At 62.0% G+C, this 18737-nt stretch overlaps 1 protein-coding gene across 6 annotated transcripts in view; it reads left to right on the forward strand.

The window, feature by feature from the left end:
- COL6A2 (collagen type VI alpha 2 chain) overlaps window positions 1–18737 on the forward strand; it is a 35377-nt gene that overhangs the window by 12305 nt on the left and 4335 nt on the right. For all 6 annotated transcript variants that reach the window (XM_055373791.2, XM_063702553.1, XM_055373792.2 and 3 more), the window contains exons 2-27: window positions 1697–1838; window positions 2102–2700; window positions 2927–2947; window positions 4127–4192; window positions 6006–6059; window positions 6143–6187; window positions 6511–6537; window positions 6786–6812; window positions 6905–6949; window positions 7540–7593; window positions 8001–8063; window positions 8750–8812; window positions 9159–9248; window positions 9916–9978; window positions 10675–10737; window positions 11357–11419; window positions 11914–11976; window positions 12466–12516; window positions 13031–13066; window positions 13418–13480; window positions 14977–15039; window positions 15211–15246; window positions 15526–15571; window positions 15706–15858; window positions 16027–16479; window positions 16740–16778. In XM_055373791.2, the coding sequence (XP_055229766.1) occupies window positions 1724–1838; window positions 2102–2700; window positions 2927–2947; window positions 4127–4192; window positions 6006–6059; window positions 6143–6187; window positions 6511–6537; window positions 6786–6812; window positions 6905–6949; window positions 7540–7593; window positions 8001–8063; window positions 8750–8812; window positions 9159–9248; window positions 9916–9978; window positions 10675–10737; window positions 11357–11419; window positions 11914–11976; window positions 12466–12516; window positions 13031–13066; window positions 13418–13480; window positions 14977–15039; window positions 15211–15246; window positions 15526–15571; window positions 15706–15858; window positions 16027–16479; window positions 16740–16778 (2461 nt within the window). In that variant the 5' untranslated portion in view covers window positions 1697–1723. The remainder of the gene's footprint in view (window positions 1–1696; window positions 1839–2101; window positions 2701–2926; window positions 2948–4126; window positions 4193–6005; window positions 6060–6142; window positions 6188–6510; window positions 6538–6785; window positions 6813–6904; window positions 6950–7539; window positions 7594–8000; window positions 8064–8749; window positions 8813–9158; window positions 9249–9915; window positions 9979–10674; window positions 10738–11356; window positions 11420–11913; window positions 11977–12465; window positions 12517–13030; window positions 13067–13417; window positions 13481–14976; window positions 15040–15210; window positions 15247–15525; window positions 15572–15705; window positions 15859–16026; window positions 16480–16739; window positions 16779–18737) is intronic.

Raw genomic sequence — 18737 nt, forward strand, 5'->3', positions numbered from 1 at the left:
CAGGCCTACAAGGGAAAGAGGGGCCTTCCCTGGCTCCCCAAGATGCCTGGGTCAGCAGCCCCAGTTGGGGCAGCTGCAACTGCACCAGGAGTGGGGGCGGGCTCCTGCCTGCTCCATGGAGCAGAAGGCCCAGATCCACAGCCACGACTTGGGCAGTTGTACCTGGGGAACTCTCACCTCGCCAAACTGCAAGGGGCAGGGATCCCACTTATCCCCGGCTCCTGCTGGCTCCGTGGAGCATGGTACCTGGCCATGTCCTCTCGCAGCCTGGGGCGGGGTCTCCAGACCTGGGCCAGCATCCCAGACAGGGGCAACACCGCTGTGAGCTCCCCTTCACCCAGCACGCCACCCGGCCCGGCCCCATGGCAGCGGCCCCCAGGGAGGCAGTCTGTGGGGTTGGGGGCCTGTCTGCCTCTTCCATGGGCCCTCCCTGAGCAGCCAGTGTGATGGCAGCGGCCACACCAGATGGCCTGCCGCTGCCATCAGTAATATTTATAGTGATATTTATCTGTAGAGTTACTTTTAGGGAATTTTTTTTTTTTTATCAAGCTTTGGTCACAGGTTATGCCACATTTAAAAATGAATTGGGAAAAAGTTTATCTTTTTATGTTCTAAAACAAGTTAAATAGCATGAAGTGCTTGTCCTTGAAGCTGTGAAACTCACCCACAAACTGCCTGAGCTGGCACCTTTGGGAAGGGACTTCATTCCTCCCTGGGCCCCAGGCTGAGCAGGTCTGGCCTGGGTCATCTCATCCACTCCAGACGCCGCAAAATCACAGCAACCCTTCAGGGCCCTCTCCTGGCAGCGCCTCCCCTAGTCCTGGTGCTTGGACACTCCCCCCATCTGCACTGAGGGGAGGGCGGCACTCCAATCCCTGCATTACCCCTGGAACTGCACGCTCTGAACCAGGCCCGGTGCCCTTTCTGCCCAGCTGCCCGGCTGCTGCCAGCCCCACTCTGCAGAGCCAGCAGCACAGTGAGGCCCGTCCTGATGGCCTCCAGCCCCACTCTGCGGAGTCAGCGGGCATAGTGAGGCCTGTCCTGATGGCCTCCTGGAGCTAGAGCTTAGGCCAAGCCACAGGGCATCAGGGAGGATGGACGTTCAAGGGCTGGATCCATTTGCTCTAGGGTCCTGGCACCCAACAGAAAGGAAAGCCAGGCTAATGACGGCCGTGTCCCCACACTTGACAGAGTCCTCCCTCCCTCCTTATCAAAGTCCTGTTTAAAGGGAATGGAGCCAGGCTAGAGAGAGAGTGCCTAGCTCTGCAGGGGAGCCCGTCTGGGGAAGCTGGGATCTCTCTCCCGCCCTCCCCTCTGCACTGCTTCCAGGGCAGCCCCAGGCAGTGGGGGGCTCCAGACAGTGGTGCTCCATTCCCTTCCATGCCGACTCGCCCAGCTGCCCACTCCACCCAGCCCTGGAGGACATAGAAGGGCCTCAACCATCCAAATCCCACCCCAAACTGAGCCCAGAGGCACCCACTAAACATCTGTGACCCCACCCAGGGTGGGGCAAGAGGGCGCAAGCCCCCCAGTCCAGATGCTGGTGACGGTGTGTGCTGGGCGCAGACCCCGCTTCCTTGAAGACTGAGGGCAGTGCCCCCAATCCCGCTGACCTGCTGTGCGTGCGCCTGCCATGGGGGAGGGTGCCAGGGAAGAGGCACTGGGGGTGTCTGAGCGACCCCCACCCCTGTTGCAGGACTTCAGGGCCACAGGTGCTGCCAAGATGCTCCAGGGCCCCTGCTCCGTGCTCCTGCTCTGGGGAATCCTGGGGGCCATCCAGGCCCAGCAGCAGGAGGTCATCTCGCCAGACACCACCGAGAGAAACAACAACTGCCCAGGTGCCAGGGGTCGGGGGCCGGGGGCCCTGGGCATTTGGGGGGCAGTTGGGACCAGTACCAAGGGGCCAGGGGTCGGGGGCCGGGGGCTCTGGGCATTTGGGGGGCAGTTGGGACCAGTACCGAGGTGCCAGGGGTCGGGGGCCGGGGGCTCTGGCATTCGGGGGCAGTGAGGTCAAACCCACAAACAGGCACGGGGCCAGGAAACGGGGCTCTAACAGCAGTCCCTCCTGAGGCTGGCTCGTGACGGGTCCTGTACCCCACAGAGAAGACCGACTGCCCCATCCATGTGTACTTCGTGCTGGACACCTCGGAGAGCGTCACCATGCAGTCCCCCACGGACATCCTGCTCTTCCACATGAAGCAGTTCGTGCCGCAGTTCATCAGCCAGCTGCAGAACGAGTTCTACCTGGACCAGGTGGCGCTGAGCTGGCGCTACGGCGGCCTGCACTTCTCTGACCAGGTGGAGGTGTTCAGCCCACCGGGCAGCGACCGGGCCTCCTTCATCAAGAACCTGCAGGGCATCAACTCCTTCCGCCGCGGCACCTTCACCGACTGCGCGCTGGCCAACATGACGGAGCAGATCCGGCAGGACCGCAGCAAGGGCACCGTCCACTTCGCCGTGGTCATCACCGACGGCCACGTCACCGGCAGCCCCTGCGGGGGCATCAAGCTGCAGGCCGAGCGGGCCCGCGAGGAGGGCATCCGGCTCTTCGCCGTGGCCCCCAACCAGAACCTGAAGGAGCAGGGCCTGCGGGACATCGCCAGCACGCCGCACGAGCTCTACCGCAACGACTACGCCACCATGCTGCCCGACTCCACCGAGATCGACCAGGACACCATCAACCGCATCATCAAGGTCATGGTGAGCCGCGGGCGGGAGCACTGTCCACGTGCCGGGGGTGGCCACGGTGGGCCGTCCACCCACTCTGGGCCTCACTTTACCCCTCTGTGAGCGCGGAGGCCGAAGGAGGAAGCTCCGGGCAGGGCCTGGGCCACTCAGGTGTCCCTCCATCGCCACCCAGACTCGAGGTGCAGCCGCCCCAGGTCTTGAGGCACACGGCTAACCAGCGCGTCTGTCTTTTCTGCAGAAACACGAAGCCTACGGAGAGGTGAGTGGCGCTTCCCTTCCTGCCAGTGCTGGCCGGCAGCTGACCCAGCAGAGATGACCGCGCCAGGCTGCCGACTCCTGGCGCCTCCAGGCTGGAACAGATGAGAGGAGAGGGAGCCACCTGCTCCGTGTTGGACCTGAGGCCTTGGCGTCTGGAGAAAGGGCTCCCAGCCAAAGCTAGGCTGTTTAGATCCCGTGAGGGTCAGCGTTAGGGTCACCCACAGAGCACGTGTTACAAAGAGAGGTCGAGGGCCTGGCCTCCGGGCAGGTGGGATCCATCCACCCTGGACTCGAGGCCCGAGCCCAGACCAGCAGGTCAGGGGAGAAGGAACTGACATCATCGGGGTCCATGACATCCCCACCTCCCTGTGTGTCCCAGCTCCAGCTCTCAGGAAGGGGAGCAGGCATCTGAGATCTCCCCCGTGAGGCTTCCTGCAAAAACGTGCCCTGCCTCAGAATCACTGCTCACTAACAGTGGTTTCATTGCTGTGTACAAATGGTGCCTCCCTCACCAATGCCCCTTGCTCTTCCATCCTTTTGTAAAATTTATTCTTTTATATTTGTTTTTTTAGAGACAGGGTCTTTCTCTGTCACCTAGGCTGGAGTGCAGTGGTACGATCACGGCTCACTGCAGCCTTGAACTCTGAGGCTCAAGCCATCTTCCCATCTCAGCCTCCCAAGTAGCTGGGACTACAGACACCTGCCACCATACCTGGTGTGCGCATGTAGTTCCAGCTACTTGGGAGGCTGAGGTGGGAGGATCGCTTTCGTATTTTTTTTTGTAGAGACGGGATCTCACTATGTTGCCCAGCCTGGTCTCTAACTCCTGGCCTCAAGCAGTCCTCCCCGCCTCGGCCTACCACAATGTTGGGATTCCAGGCGTGAGCTGCACCCAGCCTTTCTTCCCTTCTATTTTCTGTCATGGCTTAAGCCAGGCTTGGTTTTTTAAAACTTGCCTAGAACACCTGACCGAGAGCCAAACTCTTTGGCTTGTCCCTGATGGGGGCAGAGCCTCACAGCACCCCATGTCTGCTCCCTCACCCCCACCCAGATTCTCAGGGCATTTCAGCATCTCCTTGGCCCCTGCTGAGAGTCGTGGGCTACACGTTCTGAGACCCTGCCCTGCCACCTGAGGAATGTCCCACCCATGCAACCTTCTGTCTCTGCTTCCTCGTTTCAGTGCTACAAGGTGAGCTGCCTGGAAATCCCTGGGCCCTCTGGCCCCAAGGGCTACCGTGGACAGAAGGTAAGATACCCAGATTGCCCGCAGGGTCTGCACTACTGGGAAGCCCCTGATTTGTTTTGAAATCCACATTTGGCCGGGCGTGGTGGCTCATACCTGTAATCCCAGCACTTTGGGAGGCTGATGCGGGTGGATCACAACGTCAGGAGATCGAGACCATCCTGGCTAACATGGTGAAATCCTGTCTCTACTAAAAATACAAAAATTAGCCGGGCGTAGTGGCATGCGCCTGTAGTCCCAGCTACTCGGGAGGCTGAGGCAGGAGAATCACTTGAACCTGGGAAGCGGAGGTTGCAGTGAGCCAAGATCACGCCACTGCACTCCAGCCTGGGCAACAGAGTAAGACTCCGTCTCAAAAAAAAAAAAAAAAAAAAAAGAAATCCACATTTAAGGCCAGCTGTACCTCAAATTGTCTCAACACTTCTGTCCCTGGAGAAACTAAAATTCTATATGTCTAATTCCTTTTAAATAGTATATTGAGAAAAGCAGAAGCTTGTAAAAAATTATTAAGATATGCCATTAAAATACTTTGGTAAGCAAGCATATTCAAGTAAGTAAATAAAATGTGAGATGCACTACAGTTAATAATATGATTGCTCATTAATATGAAGGAAACTTTTTTGTGGCTTACTAAATAAGCAGTTTTAGGGAGCCTGGTTTGAATGTCCCCTGCATTTTCTGGTTTGAACGTCCCCTGCATTTTCCTAACAGAGGTGCATAAAATAAAGTCCTTCCAAAACTCACTAATAGAGTATGTGAAACTCCAACAATTCACATCTGTCAAAAATTATAAAGAAAAGCATAGGAGGAGAAAGTAGCTTCTAAGGAGATGAAATAAGGAATTGACCATCATAGAGGATGTTACTGCTACGTAGCTTCGTGTTTTTCTAAATTTGGATAACAGCTATCTAGACCAGTAGGTATCTGGATTTACTTTCTCCAGGATGAGACATCTCGAGGCTGCAGGTGAAATCCTGCCATCTCCCTCCCTGGCTTCTCCAGTCCTGGTGGCAATGCCTACCCTACCACAGCTGGGAATGAATTTGCCACTTGGGGCAGCCTTGGTTGCACACAGCAGTGCAGTGACCTGTTCTGTTGGGGGGCCACTGGAAGCTGCCACAGGGGTCACTGTGGTTAGAGTTTGAGGGGTGGCAAGGTGCCAAGCGGAGCCCAGGACAGGGCACAGCTGTGATGTTCCAGAAGCCTCTGCCCACCTCATCCCCTGCCCTGAGTTTCCTCCCTTTTCTTCCTTTTGACCTCTTAATTCTTCCCCTTTCCTCTGCTCCTCTTTGCACTTAAATTGGGAGCATATCAATAAATAGATGAATTTATTTAATAAAGTTCTGTATCATAGGTTAAAATTTTAATTCCAAGAGAGTGTAACCTTTATGTGGTGTTCTGAAGTCCTGATCTGTCTAAAGTTACTTAGATAAAGGACTTAATCTTTGTAGTGACGGTGACCCAGGCATCGCTGGAGAATCAGAGCCCAGTGTTGGCCACAGTCACAGCTACGGGGTGCAGAAGGGACCCCCACGGGCCAGGCACCCCCACCCCAGGGGGCTCTTCTGCCTCCATTTTGCAGATGGCTTTGTGGGAAGCTTCCCTCAGAGCTGGGAGAAATGGGTCAAAGCAAACCCTTGTCTGACAGAGGCTGGCCCCTTGGGGAGCAGCTGACACCAAGACTTCTCCACTTGGGCAGGGGAATCAGTAACCTCTGCTGTGTCACCTCTCAGAGGAGCTGTGGCAGGGTCCCCAGCTGCCTACTGCCCACCCTACCCTGCCTCGATTTACTCTTTTCTCTGTTGTCTGCTTTTAGGGTGCCAAGGGCAACATGGGTGAGCCGGGAGAGCCTGGCCAGAAGGGAAGACAGGTGAGTGTCCTTGCCCCACGCCTGCCCCGCCTGCAGCCCAGTGCCCCAGGGCTGGGCTCACACTGCTGCTTTGTCCTTCACAGGGAGACCCGGGCATCGAAGGCCCCATTGGATTTCCAGGACCCAAGGTGAGTGACCTCGGCCAGGGGCGTGGCTCCACCCTGAGGCCCCAGCACTGCCAGGCAGGCTCCCCCCAGCCCAGCCTCGGCCTCAGCCTCTACGACCCACCCCCCAGTTACCAAGGAACAGAAGCACCTCGATAACTTGATGGCCGTCCCAAAACCCAGCCTCCAGCCCGACCCAGGGCTCAGCCTCCTCCGCAGACTGTTAGTCGAGAACACCAGATGCCAGCGGCCCACCGAGCACTCCCCTCAGCCTGCAGGGCTGGCCCTTCCCTGCCTGTGTCTCTGCAGAGCTCCTCACTAATGCCCCTCTCTCCTCCTGCCCCCAGGGCGTTCCTGGCTTCAAAGGAGAGAAGGTGAGGCTCTTGCCCTGACAGACCTCAGACCTGCGCCAGCCTCGGCCCAGACCCACCTCTTGGCGTCCGCCGCAGCCTGTCACTGCTCCTGGGGCACCGGCCTGGTCTTTTCTCAGTGGTGGCTTTGGGGGCTCCTGGGGGGGTCCTGTGGCCTCGAGTTTGGCCCAAGGGCTTTGCCCCCCAGAGGCAGCAGTGCCCATGATGCCTTGAGGCACCGAGCTCACTGCACCGGCTTTCCTCCTACACAGGGTGAATTTGGAGCCGACGGTCGCAAGGTAGGCTGGCTGGGTAGGCAGAGCCCCTCCTTTCTGCTGCTCAGGGCAGAAGGACCGGGGCTAATGGAGTCCCCTCTTCCTTCTCTCTTCAGGGGGCCCCTGGCCTGGCTGGCAAGAACGGGACCGATGGACAGAAGGTAGAGGGAGCCTCGGGCTCGCAGCTGGACTGGTCTCACAGAGGCATCCCAGCCTCTGCAGAGCCCCCAGATCCAGCCTGATCTGTCAGCTTACACGTGTGTACACACGCATACACACACACACACACATGAACTTCAGCTCCTGCCACATCCCACTGCCCCACCCGGGGCTTCACCAGCCTGCGTCTAATTCAGGGCTGCACATCCCGGCTTGGGGCAGCTCCACAGCTGCACACAGAGGCCAGCAACAAGCCTACCCCCTCCCAGGTCAAACCACAGGACAGCTCCACCCACTCCTTCCATGGCTCCCCGTGGGAACATCCTCTGTGCCCAGGGAGCTCTGCCCTCAGGGCCTCTGGGAGGCAGCCTGGGCTGAGGAGCAGCCAGGGATGGCCTGTTCCTGCACAACAGCCACTCTGCCTCCCCGGAGACAGCTCCACAGCAGCCGTGGCCTCATGTGGGCACCCGTGTGCCAGGAGGAGAGCGCTGCAGCCCTGCGGGGCAGAACCGGGCGGGCCGTGTCTTGGTCGCTGGCACACATGGACCCCAGAACCCGGCCCTGAGACTCCTCCTGCCCCCTTCTCCTTCAGGGCAAGCTGGGGCGCATCGGACCTCCTGGCTGCAAGGGAGACCCTGGAAACCGGGTAAGGGCCGTTTGCACCCCTCCTTCAGCCTCGGCCCAGGGGGTGTGGGTGCCTGACCGGGTGGGAGGGTAGTTGCTGCTGCAGTGGGAGCGTGGGTTCTCCCGGCAGCCCAGCAGCCCCAGCCCAGCGTTCTGCCAGGTTGGAGTCATGTGAGGAATTCCCCCTGGGAGCTCCTGGCGGATCCCCGTGACCTGGAGACCTGATGCATCCCAAACTTTGGTGTCACTGGACAGCTCCATTTCCCTGAGCAGCAGATCCAGGCCTGGCCTCTCGGTCACTGAGCCTGGGGCCTCACAGCGAGGGTGGGAGGTGCCTCCCGGGCTGGGACAATGGAGCACTTGGGCCCTGGCTCATGGGGAGAACCTCACCCGCTGTGTGCCGAGCTCCACCTCTCACTCCTCTCTCAGGGCCCCGACGGTTACCCGGGGGAAGCAGGGAGTCCAGGGGAGCGAGGAGACCAAGGCGGCAAGGTAAGTGGCCTTGTCAAGGTACAGGCCGGCCGGGGCAGGCGGGGTCACCAGCTTCCAGGGGCCTCCTGGAGGCAGCCCCAGCTGAGAAGCTGAGCAGAGAGGGCCTTTCTGGAAACACTGGTCAGTGAGGAGCCAATGGCCGTGGGATGTGGTGGAGGGTGCCCTGCCCATTGCTTCGTCAGCTTCTAACCAGGGCTTGGGCAGCCCCACCGCTGCTCACCGAGGCCTCAGCAACAAATCCACCTCCTCCCAGGTGGAGCCCCAGGGAGCCCCACCCACACCTCCTGGAGCTCCCCATGGGAACGTTGGTGCCACAGGGGCTCTGCCCTCCTGGGCCGCCTGCAGTGTCGCCCCGTCCCTGGCGGCCCCAGGATCCCCAAGGGCTTTTCTCTGGGAGCTTGGACTTAGGGCTTCCCACTTTCTGTCCACCTTCCCTCAGCCTGAGCCCAAGTCTGGCTGAGTCCTCTGTGCAGATGCACGGGCGTCCTGCCCGTGACACACACTCTGCCCTCAGCTGGCACGGAGGTTCCAGCAGCCCCCAGCCAGCATCTGGCATCCCAGGTGCCCTGTGGACATCAGGGAGGTGCAGTCCCAAGCCCAACCATGAGTCCTGCCCCCCCAGTGGGCATCCTGCACCCCCCTTCCCCTGCCAAAAGACGTGAGGCTGATTCTGCAAACCCTTCCAGGGGGACCCTGGCCGCCCAGGACGCAGAGGGCCCCCGGGAGAAATCGGGGCCAAGGGAAGCAAGGTGAGCCCTTCTGCCTCTTCGCCTGCAGCTGAGCTGGCCACACTCATGCCTATGGCCCAGATGAACAGTCACGCTGGCCACCGTGTCTGCTGTCACCATGGCACCCCATTGGGCTCTGGGGACACGGGGAGGGACAGGAAGAACAGGCCATGTGCCCTGAGCCACCAGCCCCTCTGACCTGTGCCCTCCTCACGAGGCTGAACAAGTTCCAGGGGACCCTGCAGGGCCCCCACGTGCCTGGCAAGCGGATTCCGCTGGAAGACAGTAGGGGCTCCACACCACACAGGCGTGACCATGCCTCAGGGCCCCTGCCTCTGGGTGACTGTGCTGTCCTCTCCTTCCTCAGGGGTATCAAGGCAACAATGGAGCCCCAGGAGGTCCTGGTGTGAAAGGAGCCAAGGGCGGGCCTGGGCCCCGAGGACCCAAAGGCGAGCCGGTGAGTCCCTCCCGCCCCTGCCTCAGGGTCCTGCTCCGGGCATCCTCCTTGCAGCTTGAGGAGGACCATGGGGGAAGGGCACCTGGGCTGTAGGCAGGACCCCCTGCTGGCAAGGCACAGCCAGGCCCCCATCCTCCCAAGAAGTGGACCCGGACCACCCCACGGGACCCCCCAGAGCTGGACTTAGAGAGAAAGCCCAGGCAGGTCCTCCATGGTGTTCCCTAAACCCAGCACCAGCTGCCCAGGGCATCCTGTGAGGGCTGAGCAGGGCCCGTCCCAGTGCTGACCACTCCAAGGGGACTCTGTCTGAGCATGGGGCCTGCCTGGGAGTGACCACAGTGACTGGACGGCACCAGGTCCCCACCGGGCCCCAGCCCATCACCTAAAACGCCACTCACCAGACATCCAACTCCCCTGGAGCCTCCCCAGATCATTCCTAAATCCTCGGCATGGGCGGGACCGACGCAGCAAAGGGACGAGGGCTGGCAACAGAGCCACCAGCGCAGGCTGACGCTGTTGGGAAGGAGCCCGGGGATCGAGGTCCCAGGTGCCAAAGCCAGAGCCCTCCTGTAGAGAAGGAGCATCGGCCCCGGCACAGCCCCCACCCTCCAGGGGCTCTGGGCTTGAACTCAGCCCCCTCCCTCACCCACACGCCTGTTCTCTGCAGGGGCGCAGGGGAGACCCCGGCACCAAGGGCAGCCCAGGCAGCGATGGCGCCAAGGGGGAGAAGGTGAGTCCTCGTGTGGAGGCACCACGGGGTCTCACTGTGGTGCCCATGGGCCCTGCTGATGAGGGCCCCAACCCCATTCCTCCCAGAGAACAACAGAACTCCAGGGCCTCACTCTCCAGAGTTCACTCTCTGCAGAGTCTGGGAACGCAGCCCTGATATCCCCACACCCCATTCTCTGCTGAGGAAGCTCCACGACCCACCCAGGCACACCCCGCACAGCTGTGCAGGCACTGCTCACCCCCGGCCACCACTGAGGAACCACTCACACCCCCCGGCCCCCACTGAGGCACCGCTCACCCCCGGCCCCCACTGAGGCACCACTCACACCCCCGGCCCACTGAGGCATTGCTTACCCACGTGACCTCAGGGGTGATGCTGAAGGGCTGTGTGGTAAAACCCCGGCCACCAGCTCCCCTCGACATCGGGTGAAGGGGCTTCCTCCCGGGAAGTGGACAAGGTCCTACCCACGTGTGGGTGGCCTCAGGGGGACCGAGAGACCCCGTGCTCAGAGCGGCAGCTACAGGCACCGGGAAGGAGCTATGGGTGAAACGGGCGACTGTTGCATGTCCCCCTGGACAGACGAGGGCCTTCCTCCCAGGCCCCCTTCCCCAACCCCCGGCCACACCCGCCTCTCACGTGGGACCCAGGCTGGAGGCCTCAGCTGAGACCCATGGGGCCTCCCTTCCCTTCCCACAGGGGGACCCTGGCCCTGAGGGGCCCCGTGGCCTGGCTGGAGAGGTTGGCAACAAAGGAGCCAAGGTAGGGGAGCAGGGTGGGCCGCACCCCAAGGTAGGGGATCCGAGGGGGGCTGTACCCCATGGTAAGGGGGATGAGAAGGGCTGTACCCCAAGGTAGGGTGGCCAGGACTGCACCCCAAGGTAAGGGGGGCCCAGGTGAGGGCTGTACCTCAAGGTAGGGGAGCCAGGGGACTATACCCCAAGGTAGGGGACCCAGGCAAGGGCTTCACCCCAAGGTAAGGGGGACCAAGGGTGGCTGCACCCCAAGGTAGGGTGGCCAAGGGACTACACCCCAAGGTAGGGGACCCAGGCAAGGGCTGCACTTCAAAGTAAGGGCAACCTGTACCCCAAGGTAAACGGGGCCCAGGCAGGGGCTGCACCCCAAAGTAGGGGACCCAGGTGAGGGCTGCAACTCAAGGTAGGGGTGCTTAGGCAGGGGCTACACCCAGAACCCGGCCTACTCCACTCAGTGTGCTCAGGGCTGAAGGTCAAGTGGAGTCACAGCCTCCGGGAGGGTCATAGGGGCCGGGGCCAGACCCGTCTTACGCCCGAGGCCCTGCAGTGTCCACAGGATTGATACTGGGGACTCCAGGGTGCCGCTGTCAGTCAAGAAAACCCCAAACTCCTCCCCTTTCTTCCAGGGAGACCGAGGCTTGCCTGGACCCAGAGGCCCCCAGGGAGCTCTTGGGGAGCCCGGAAAGCAGGTCAGTGTCAGTGCGGGAGGCCTGTGCCTTCTGACCCCACGGCTGGAGGTGGGACCCCGGTGCCCTCTGACCCCACGGCTGGAGGTGGGGCCCCTGTGCCCTCTGACCCCACGGGCGGGTCTCCCTATCCATGTGGGGACAGCCTGGAGCCAGCCACTGTCCCCACAGCAAACCCAGGCAGCACAGCCTGGCCTCGGAAGCCAGGACCTGCTCCCCTAGATCCCGAGTACCTCATACCCACCAGCCCCCGATCCTGCCCTGAAGGACCCAGGTTGGGGAGTCAGGGGCAAGGCGGTGGGCCTGAGGGCCTGGATGGGCCACAGGGAAAGGAGGAGCTGGGACCCTCAAGACAGGGGTCCACGGCCCCCACAGGCAGCAGGAGGAGCTGGGGCCATGTGGCCTGGTGGTCAGGGCTGGACGGGGCATGTCAGGTGACCCCTGGGCATGGCCAGTCCCTGCCTGTGCTGACTTCTGGATTTCTCTCCTGCCCTCAGGGATCTCGGGGAGACCCCGGTGATGCAGGACCCCGTGGAGACTCAGGACAGCCAGGCCCCAAGGTACGTGCCCCTCCCCCAGCAGGATGTGTTAGGGGTTCAGGGCAGCTGCCTGAGGAGCAGGACAGGGGGCCGGCCTGGGGCACCCTGTTGCCGGCAGACATGCCTCAGGACGGGCCTGTGCCTCCTGTTCTCAGCTCTGGAGTGAGGGGATGCCTCCGGGGTCCAGGAAGCCCCCTGGCTCTCCTCTGCAGCAGTGACCCTTGGGTGTGGGTGGCACATCCTTCCTGAGGCAGGGCCTGAGGGCAGCTACGTGGGCTGAGCAGGATACTCCCCGCGTGTGGGCAGGCTCCTGGGTCTCTAGGCATGTCCAGCCCCCACTGGAGGTGGACGGGGCGAGGTTGGCCCTGCCAGGCCTCTGCTCACAGCCAGAACTCGACGGCACCCCCAGCCCACTTCCACCCCAGTGTGCACCTTGCGCCCTGTTGAGCACAGCCCCCCAGCCCCACCCCGTCCTATGACCATGCTGACTGACTCAACGTCCTCCTCCAGGGAGACCCCGGCAGGCCTGGATTCAGCTACCCAGGACCCCGAGGAGCACCCGTGAGTCACAGCCTGGGATGGCAGCTCCCAGGAGTGGGTGGACATTGTCCCAAAGGCCCTGAAGATTCCTAGTAGTTCCCTCAAGGCCTCCTCTGTGCAGAAGAAAGTGTGAGGTCCCCCCTGCGGGACAGAGTGGTGGGAAGGCTTTGGGTGACTCAGTGAAGGACAGGTCCAGCCCAGCATCAGACAGAGTGGTGGGAAGGCTTTGGGTGACTCAGTGAAGGACAGGTCCAGCCCAGCGTCAGACAGAGTGGTGGGAAGGCTTTGGGTGACTCAGTGAAGGACAGGTCCAGCCCAGCGTCAGACAGAGTGGTGGGAAGGCTTTGGGTGACTCAGTGAAGGACAGGTCCAGCCCAGCGTCAGGAAAAGAGCGCAGCTCAGAATGCAGCACAGTGGCCTCACCCAGAGTGTGAATGAGCGAGGGAGGGAAACGGGGCTGCAGAAAGCTGCCCAGAGGGAGGAAGGAGCACTGGGATCTGAGGCTGAGTCACCCTGGCTTCTGTTTGCTTCGCAGGGAGAAAAAGGCGAGCCCGGCCCACGCGGCCCCGAGGTATGTGTGGGTCCTGGCCACCTGTGCCCACCCAGGGTGGGGGTCTGCACGCCCATCCACTATTGCTGGGAACACAATGCCCACCGTCACTAACAGGACCATCCCTGTCTTGGGATGGTCCTGGCTCCCCAAGGCCCAGCCATGTCACCTATGCTGAGCTCTGGGGGAGCTGTCAGCCACTGGCTGGTCCCTTTCCAACCAAAGTTCAGGCTTTGCCAAAAAAAACCACATAGATGCTCCCGTTTAAAGGACCCCAAAATGCCAGATCGATTTTTCCACATAAACATCTCACTGGTGTCCCGGGTAGAGACAGCTCCTCTGTCCTAGGCTAACATGTGTTCCCTGTCACAGGGAGGCCGAGGCGACTTTGGCTTGAAAGGAGAACCTGGGAGGAAAGGAGAGAAAGGAGAGCCTGTGAGTGTCGCCATCCCAAAGCCACAGCAGCTGGGCAGAGGCAGGGAGGGGCCCTGAGGCTGAGCGTGGCATCTAAGAGTACAGGAGAATGCCAGGCAGCTTGGCCCCAGCCAGGAGCACCACCCCCACCTTCCTAAAGGGGACGGCTGGCTCAGGGGCCCCCTCCCTCCACCCAGCCTCACTTCCAGCATCCCCCAGGGTCCCCTCTCCAGCATCCCCCCACACGGCATCCCCCAAAGGGTCCCCTCCCCAGTGACCCCCCCAACATCCCCCCCACAGCATCCCCCACAAGGGTCCCCTCCCTAGTGACCCCTCCACATCCCCCCCGAGTCCCCTCCCAGCATCCCCCACCAGGGTCCCCTCCCCAGCGACCCCAACATAGCATCCCCTCCAGAGTCCCCTCCCCCCAAAGATGCCTCCACATGGCATCCTCCTCAGAGTTCCTACACACAGCATTCCCCAGAGGTCCCCTCCCCAATGTCCCACACACAGCATCCCCCACAGCAACCCCTCCCAGCATCCCCACCCCAGCGTCCTCCCCACAGTTATCCCCCAGAAGGTGCTCTGTGCCTCCAAATCCCCTAGCCTGGCCAAGGGTTTAACCAGGGCTGCAAGTTGGTCTGGAACTGAGTGAGCACAAAACAAGGGATGGATAACGATGGATGGACGGGCAAGTGGATGGATGAGTGGATGAGTGAATAGAAGAGTGGGCGGATAGAGGATGGGTGGGTGGGTGGGTGGGTGGATACATGGATGAATGAGTAGATGTATGGGTGAGCAGGTGCGTGGGGGGATGGGTGGGGGGATGGGTGGGTGGGTGCATAGAGGATGGATGGATGAATGAGTTAGTGGGTTGGCAGATGGATGGATAAATGGGTAGATGGATGGATGGGTGAGTCAGTCGATGGACAGAGGATGGACGGCTGGTGGTTGGGTGGGTGATGGGTGGATGAGTGGATAGATGGGTATGTGAGTGAGTGGGTGGATGGATGGATGGTTAGGTGAATGAGTGGATGGATTGATGGACGGACGGACAGGTGGGCGGATGGATGGATGAGTGGGTGGGAGGATGGATAGATGGGTGGGTGGACAGAGGATGGATGGATAGGTTAGTGGGTGGGTGGATGGGTGACTGGGTGGACGGATGGATGGGTTAGTGGGTGGGTGGCTGGGTGGGCGTGGAGTTGGTGGGTACATGATAATGGGGTGGAATAGCCATGGATTGGAATGAGCTGTTTTGGCTGTCATTTCTGGGACACCCAGCTCTGCCAGGCCCCTACCCCTCTGGTGGGCCAGGCTCTGACAGTGGCCACTCGCGGCCTTTCCAGCTCTGGTGCCAGCATAGGGAAGGAGGAGGCACAGCCTTGTCTTACTCCTTGCACCTATCAGGCCCCCCCAAGGGAGGACCCGTGGTTGGGGACAGCACGGGGGGCCCTGCTGTGTGCAGGGACTGTCCCTGTGGCCACTGAAGCCCACCTGTCCTTGTTCCCTCTCAGGCGGATCCTGGTCCCCCTGGTGAGCCAGGCCCTCGGGGGCCAAGAGGAGTCCCAGGACCCGAGGTAGGTGGCTGGCCAGTCCCCATGCCCTCCCCCCGACCTGCCAGGCCAATGCACACCCAAGCCTCGTGGTTCTGCCCACGGTGGACCCACGTGTCAGCGGGCAGTGGCCTGGGAGAGACTCAGCCACCCAGCCTTGGACCCAGAGTCTCAGCCTCATCCTTCCTTCCCCAGGGTGAGCCCGGCCCCCCTGGAGACCCCGGCCTCACGGTAGGTGTCACATGGGGCAGAACCAGTGTCCTTCTCCTGCCAAAACTAGACACCAAGAGCAGCAGGGGTGGGGGAAGGTCAGCTGGCAAGGTCAGAGAGCAAGCTTGGTCGGGGGAGGAGGGTGGCAGCGAGGTTGGCAGGGACAGGACCCGCCAGCCTCCCTGCATGGCTGCCTCCACACGTGGGCTGGAATGTCCCGGGGCCCCCAGGCCAGGACCTTGCTGTGGAAACTCTTCTGGGGCCCCGGGGGGACTGCCCTGCCTGCCGTGTGCATTGCAGGAGTGTGACGTCATGACCTACGTGAGGGAGACCTGCGGGTGCTGCGGTGAGGCACTGCCCACGGCAGGGTCGGGGCCCACGCACCGGGCGGAGGGAGGGAGGGCTGGGTCCCGCATGTGCACCTGGCCCTAGGGTCTGAGGTCTCCGCGGTACCCCCCGATGACCCTGCCACCCCCCCAGACTGCGAGAAGCGCTGTGGCGCCCTGGACGTGGTCTTCGTCATCGACAGCTCCGAGAGCATCGGGTACACCAACTTCACGCTGGAGAAGAACTTCGTCATCAACGTGGTCAACAGGCTGGGTGCCATCGCTAAGGACCCCAAGTCCGAGACAGGTCAGCGGGGCAGGGGTGGGCGCAGCGTTGCAGGGGGGCCGGGCGGGGCGTGGGAGGCGATGAGATGGGAGAAGTCCAGACGCGTCCCTCCAACGAGGGCCTCTGCATGGCTGGGGATGCCCCAGACCCCGAGGCCTCTGGCGACGCCCTCACGCGTGCGGCTTGCAGGGACGCGTGTGGGAGTGGTGCAGTACAGCCACGAGGGCACCTTTGAGGCCATCCAGCTGGACGACGAACGTATCGACTCCCTGTCGAGCTTCAAGGAGGCTGTCAAGAACCTCGAGTGGATTGCGGGCGGCACCTGGACACCCTCGGCCCTCAAGTTTGCCTACGACCGCCTCATCAAGGAGAGCCGGCGCCAGAAGACACGCGTGTTTGCGGTGGTCATCACGGACGGGCGCCACGACCCTCGGGACGACGACCTCAACCTGCGGGCCCTGTGTGACCGCGACGTCACAGTGACGGCCATCGGCATCGGGGACATGTTCCACGAGAAGCACGAGAGCGAGAACCTCTACTCCATCGCCTGCGACAAGCCGCAGCAGGTGCGCAACATGACGCTGTTCTCCGACCTGGTCGCCGAGAAGTTCATCGATGACATGGAGGACGTCCTCTGCCCCGGTGAGCGTGTGGGCGCGGGGCAGTCGGCCGAGGAGCAGCAGGCCCCAGCCGCTGTCTAGCGTGAGCCCCAGGGACACCCCTCACCTGAGGGACGAATGTGCAGCCCAGGATATTGGGCTGTGGGTAGGAAGGGGTCGGGCCCTCTCGGGGCTGCAGGGCGGAGGCCAGCTGCACCCTGAGCCTGTCTAGGCAGATCAGTGAACGGCCGCTGAGGGTTCCCTAGGGACTGACCCTGGCCCGGCCTCTCTCCTCTCTTCCAGACCCTCAGATCGTGTGCCCAGACCTTCCCTGCCAAACAGGTAATGCAGGGCACCCTGAGCCACCACCCCAGACTAGCAAAGCAGCCCTGGTGTCCTTCCTCCTCGAGGGCTGGGCTGGGGGAGGGGCCGTGCAGGGACCCGGGGGGCAGCGGAGCCACTGCGGAGGCTGCTCCTTAGTGAGATGGCCCCAGGATGGCAGCACAGGGGAGGAGGGGCTCGGGGAAGGCAGGCTCCCGGGAACGCAGGAACAGCATCACGAGGTCATGGTCCGGGTGCTGCTAGCCTGGCGCTGTGCTCGGCGTGTGACTGCTGGTCTTGAAGGCCCACCATGGGCCGGCCGTGCATGTGCCACGCGGAGGAAGCCCTGGATTCAGTGAGTGAAACCATCCTGGGGCGGAAGCACCGACACCCACCAGCAGGTCTTGCTCCAACCCTGGCCTGCCTCGGAGCTGCGGCTGTGGCTCTCATCTCTGGGAGTGGGGGAGACCATGACCCGGATGTGGCCCACGTGGGTGTGAAGCTGGAGCTGGGGGTGCCCAGGGCTGGGGGTGCCGTCCAGGCTCTGCTGGACGTGGTGCTGCCCCCATGGTGCACTGCTGCACCGTACCTGGGCCCACAGGAGGTCCCCGGGGGCGTTAGGAGCTGAGTCCCCCTCAGTGAGCCGTCCCCTCGAGGAGTGTCAGGGTGGGGACGCCATGAAGACAGGGTGGGAGGGTCCGTCCTGGAGGACCACAGGGAGGAAACCTCGGGGTCTGTGGTACGAAGTCAGCGCTTCCTCAGCACCCGGGTCACGGTGTGCATTCGGGCGTTCCATGGGGAGCTCCCGGTGGGTGAGCTGGGCCACTGAGCACATTCACAGGCCCTGAGGCTGCCCCAGGGGAGGAGCCGTGGACTCGGAGCCGAGGTTCCCCACACGTGCTCCGACAGAGAACCTAGGGGTTGCACCTGGGTCTGGCTGCCTTTCAGGAGGCGGGCAGCCTCTGGCCCCACAACAGTGGGCTGTGCTTCTGCCGCCGAGGTGCAGGCGTCCTCCCCCAGGGTCCACCAGGGCCGCATCAGCACCAGGGGCAGCTGGACCCTGAGGGCAGGAACCAGACCTTGGCTCCTCCACCCAGCCCCTCGTTCGTGACAAGGCAGCGAAGTCTCGGGACCCCATCATGGGCGACATGGCGATGGTCACCCTGGGTGCTTTGCTCTCTATCAGATGGAGGCCTTCCCCTCCACTCCGGGGTCCAGTGTGAGTGGCCGCTGTGGCTTCCCCTCCACTCCAGGTTCTATCGTGAGTGGGTGGGTGCTGCGTCTTGTCAGGTCCTTTCTCTGCGTCTGTGGATGTCACGTGACCTTTCCTCTTTAGCCTATCATTGTAGTTGGGAGTTAGCTAGCCCGTTGAGTGTCACTGAATTTCCAATGTTGAGCCAGCCCTGCGTGCCTGGGATAAACCCACCTGGCTGTGGTGTGTGGCCCTGTTTATGCACGTGGGCCCTGATTCGCTGATCCCTGCCTGAGGGTTTGCGCTTATCGGCCACATCAGCCTGCACTTTTCTTTTCTCGTGCTCTCTCTGGTTCTGGCCTCAGGGTGACGTGGGCCTCGTAGGGTCCCATGGTGGCTCCTCCCAAGACGGTGACATGGGGTCAGCCCGTTCTCCCTCCTGGGAGTGGGTCACTCAGGCCACCAGAGGACCACAGGGAAAGCAGCCAGGGAGGACACGGAGGCCCTTGAAGCTCTGGCCTCTTCTGAGGCCTCCAGGACCTGACAGTGAGTGGGAGCAGCCCTGGCAGAACCCCTCCCCTCCCTGACACCTCGTCCCTGACACTCAGAGCTCATCCTCCTTTCCAGCTGTTTCCAGTTTCAAAGTGAACTCGACCTTGTGGCTCCAGGAGATACAGCAGGGACAGTGTTAAATCGGCTTTCACCAGCCCACACGGCCAGGCATCCTCCTCGGCCCTCCCGGGCACTGGGTGGACACCACTGGCTGTGTGGCCTGGCCCTGGCTTTCT

This window comes from Gorilla gorilla, chromosome 22 (assembly GCF_029281585.2).
Source record: "Gorilla gorilla gorilla isolate KB3781 chromosome 22, NHGRI_mGorGor1-v2.1_pri, whole genome shotgun sequence".
NCBI lineage: Eukaryota > Metazoa > Chordata > Mammalia > Primates > Hominidae > Gorilla > Gorilla gorilla.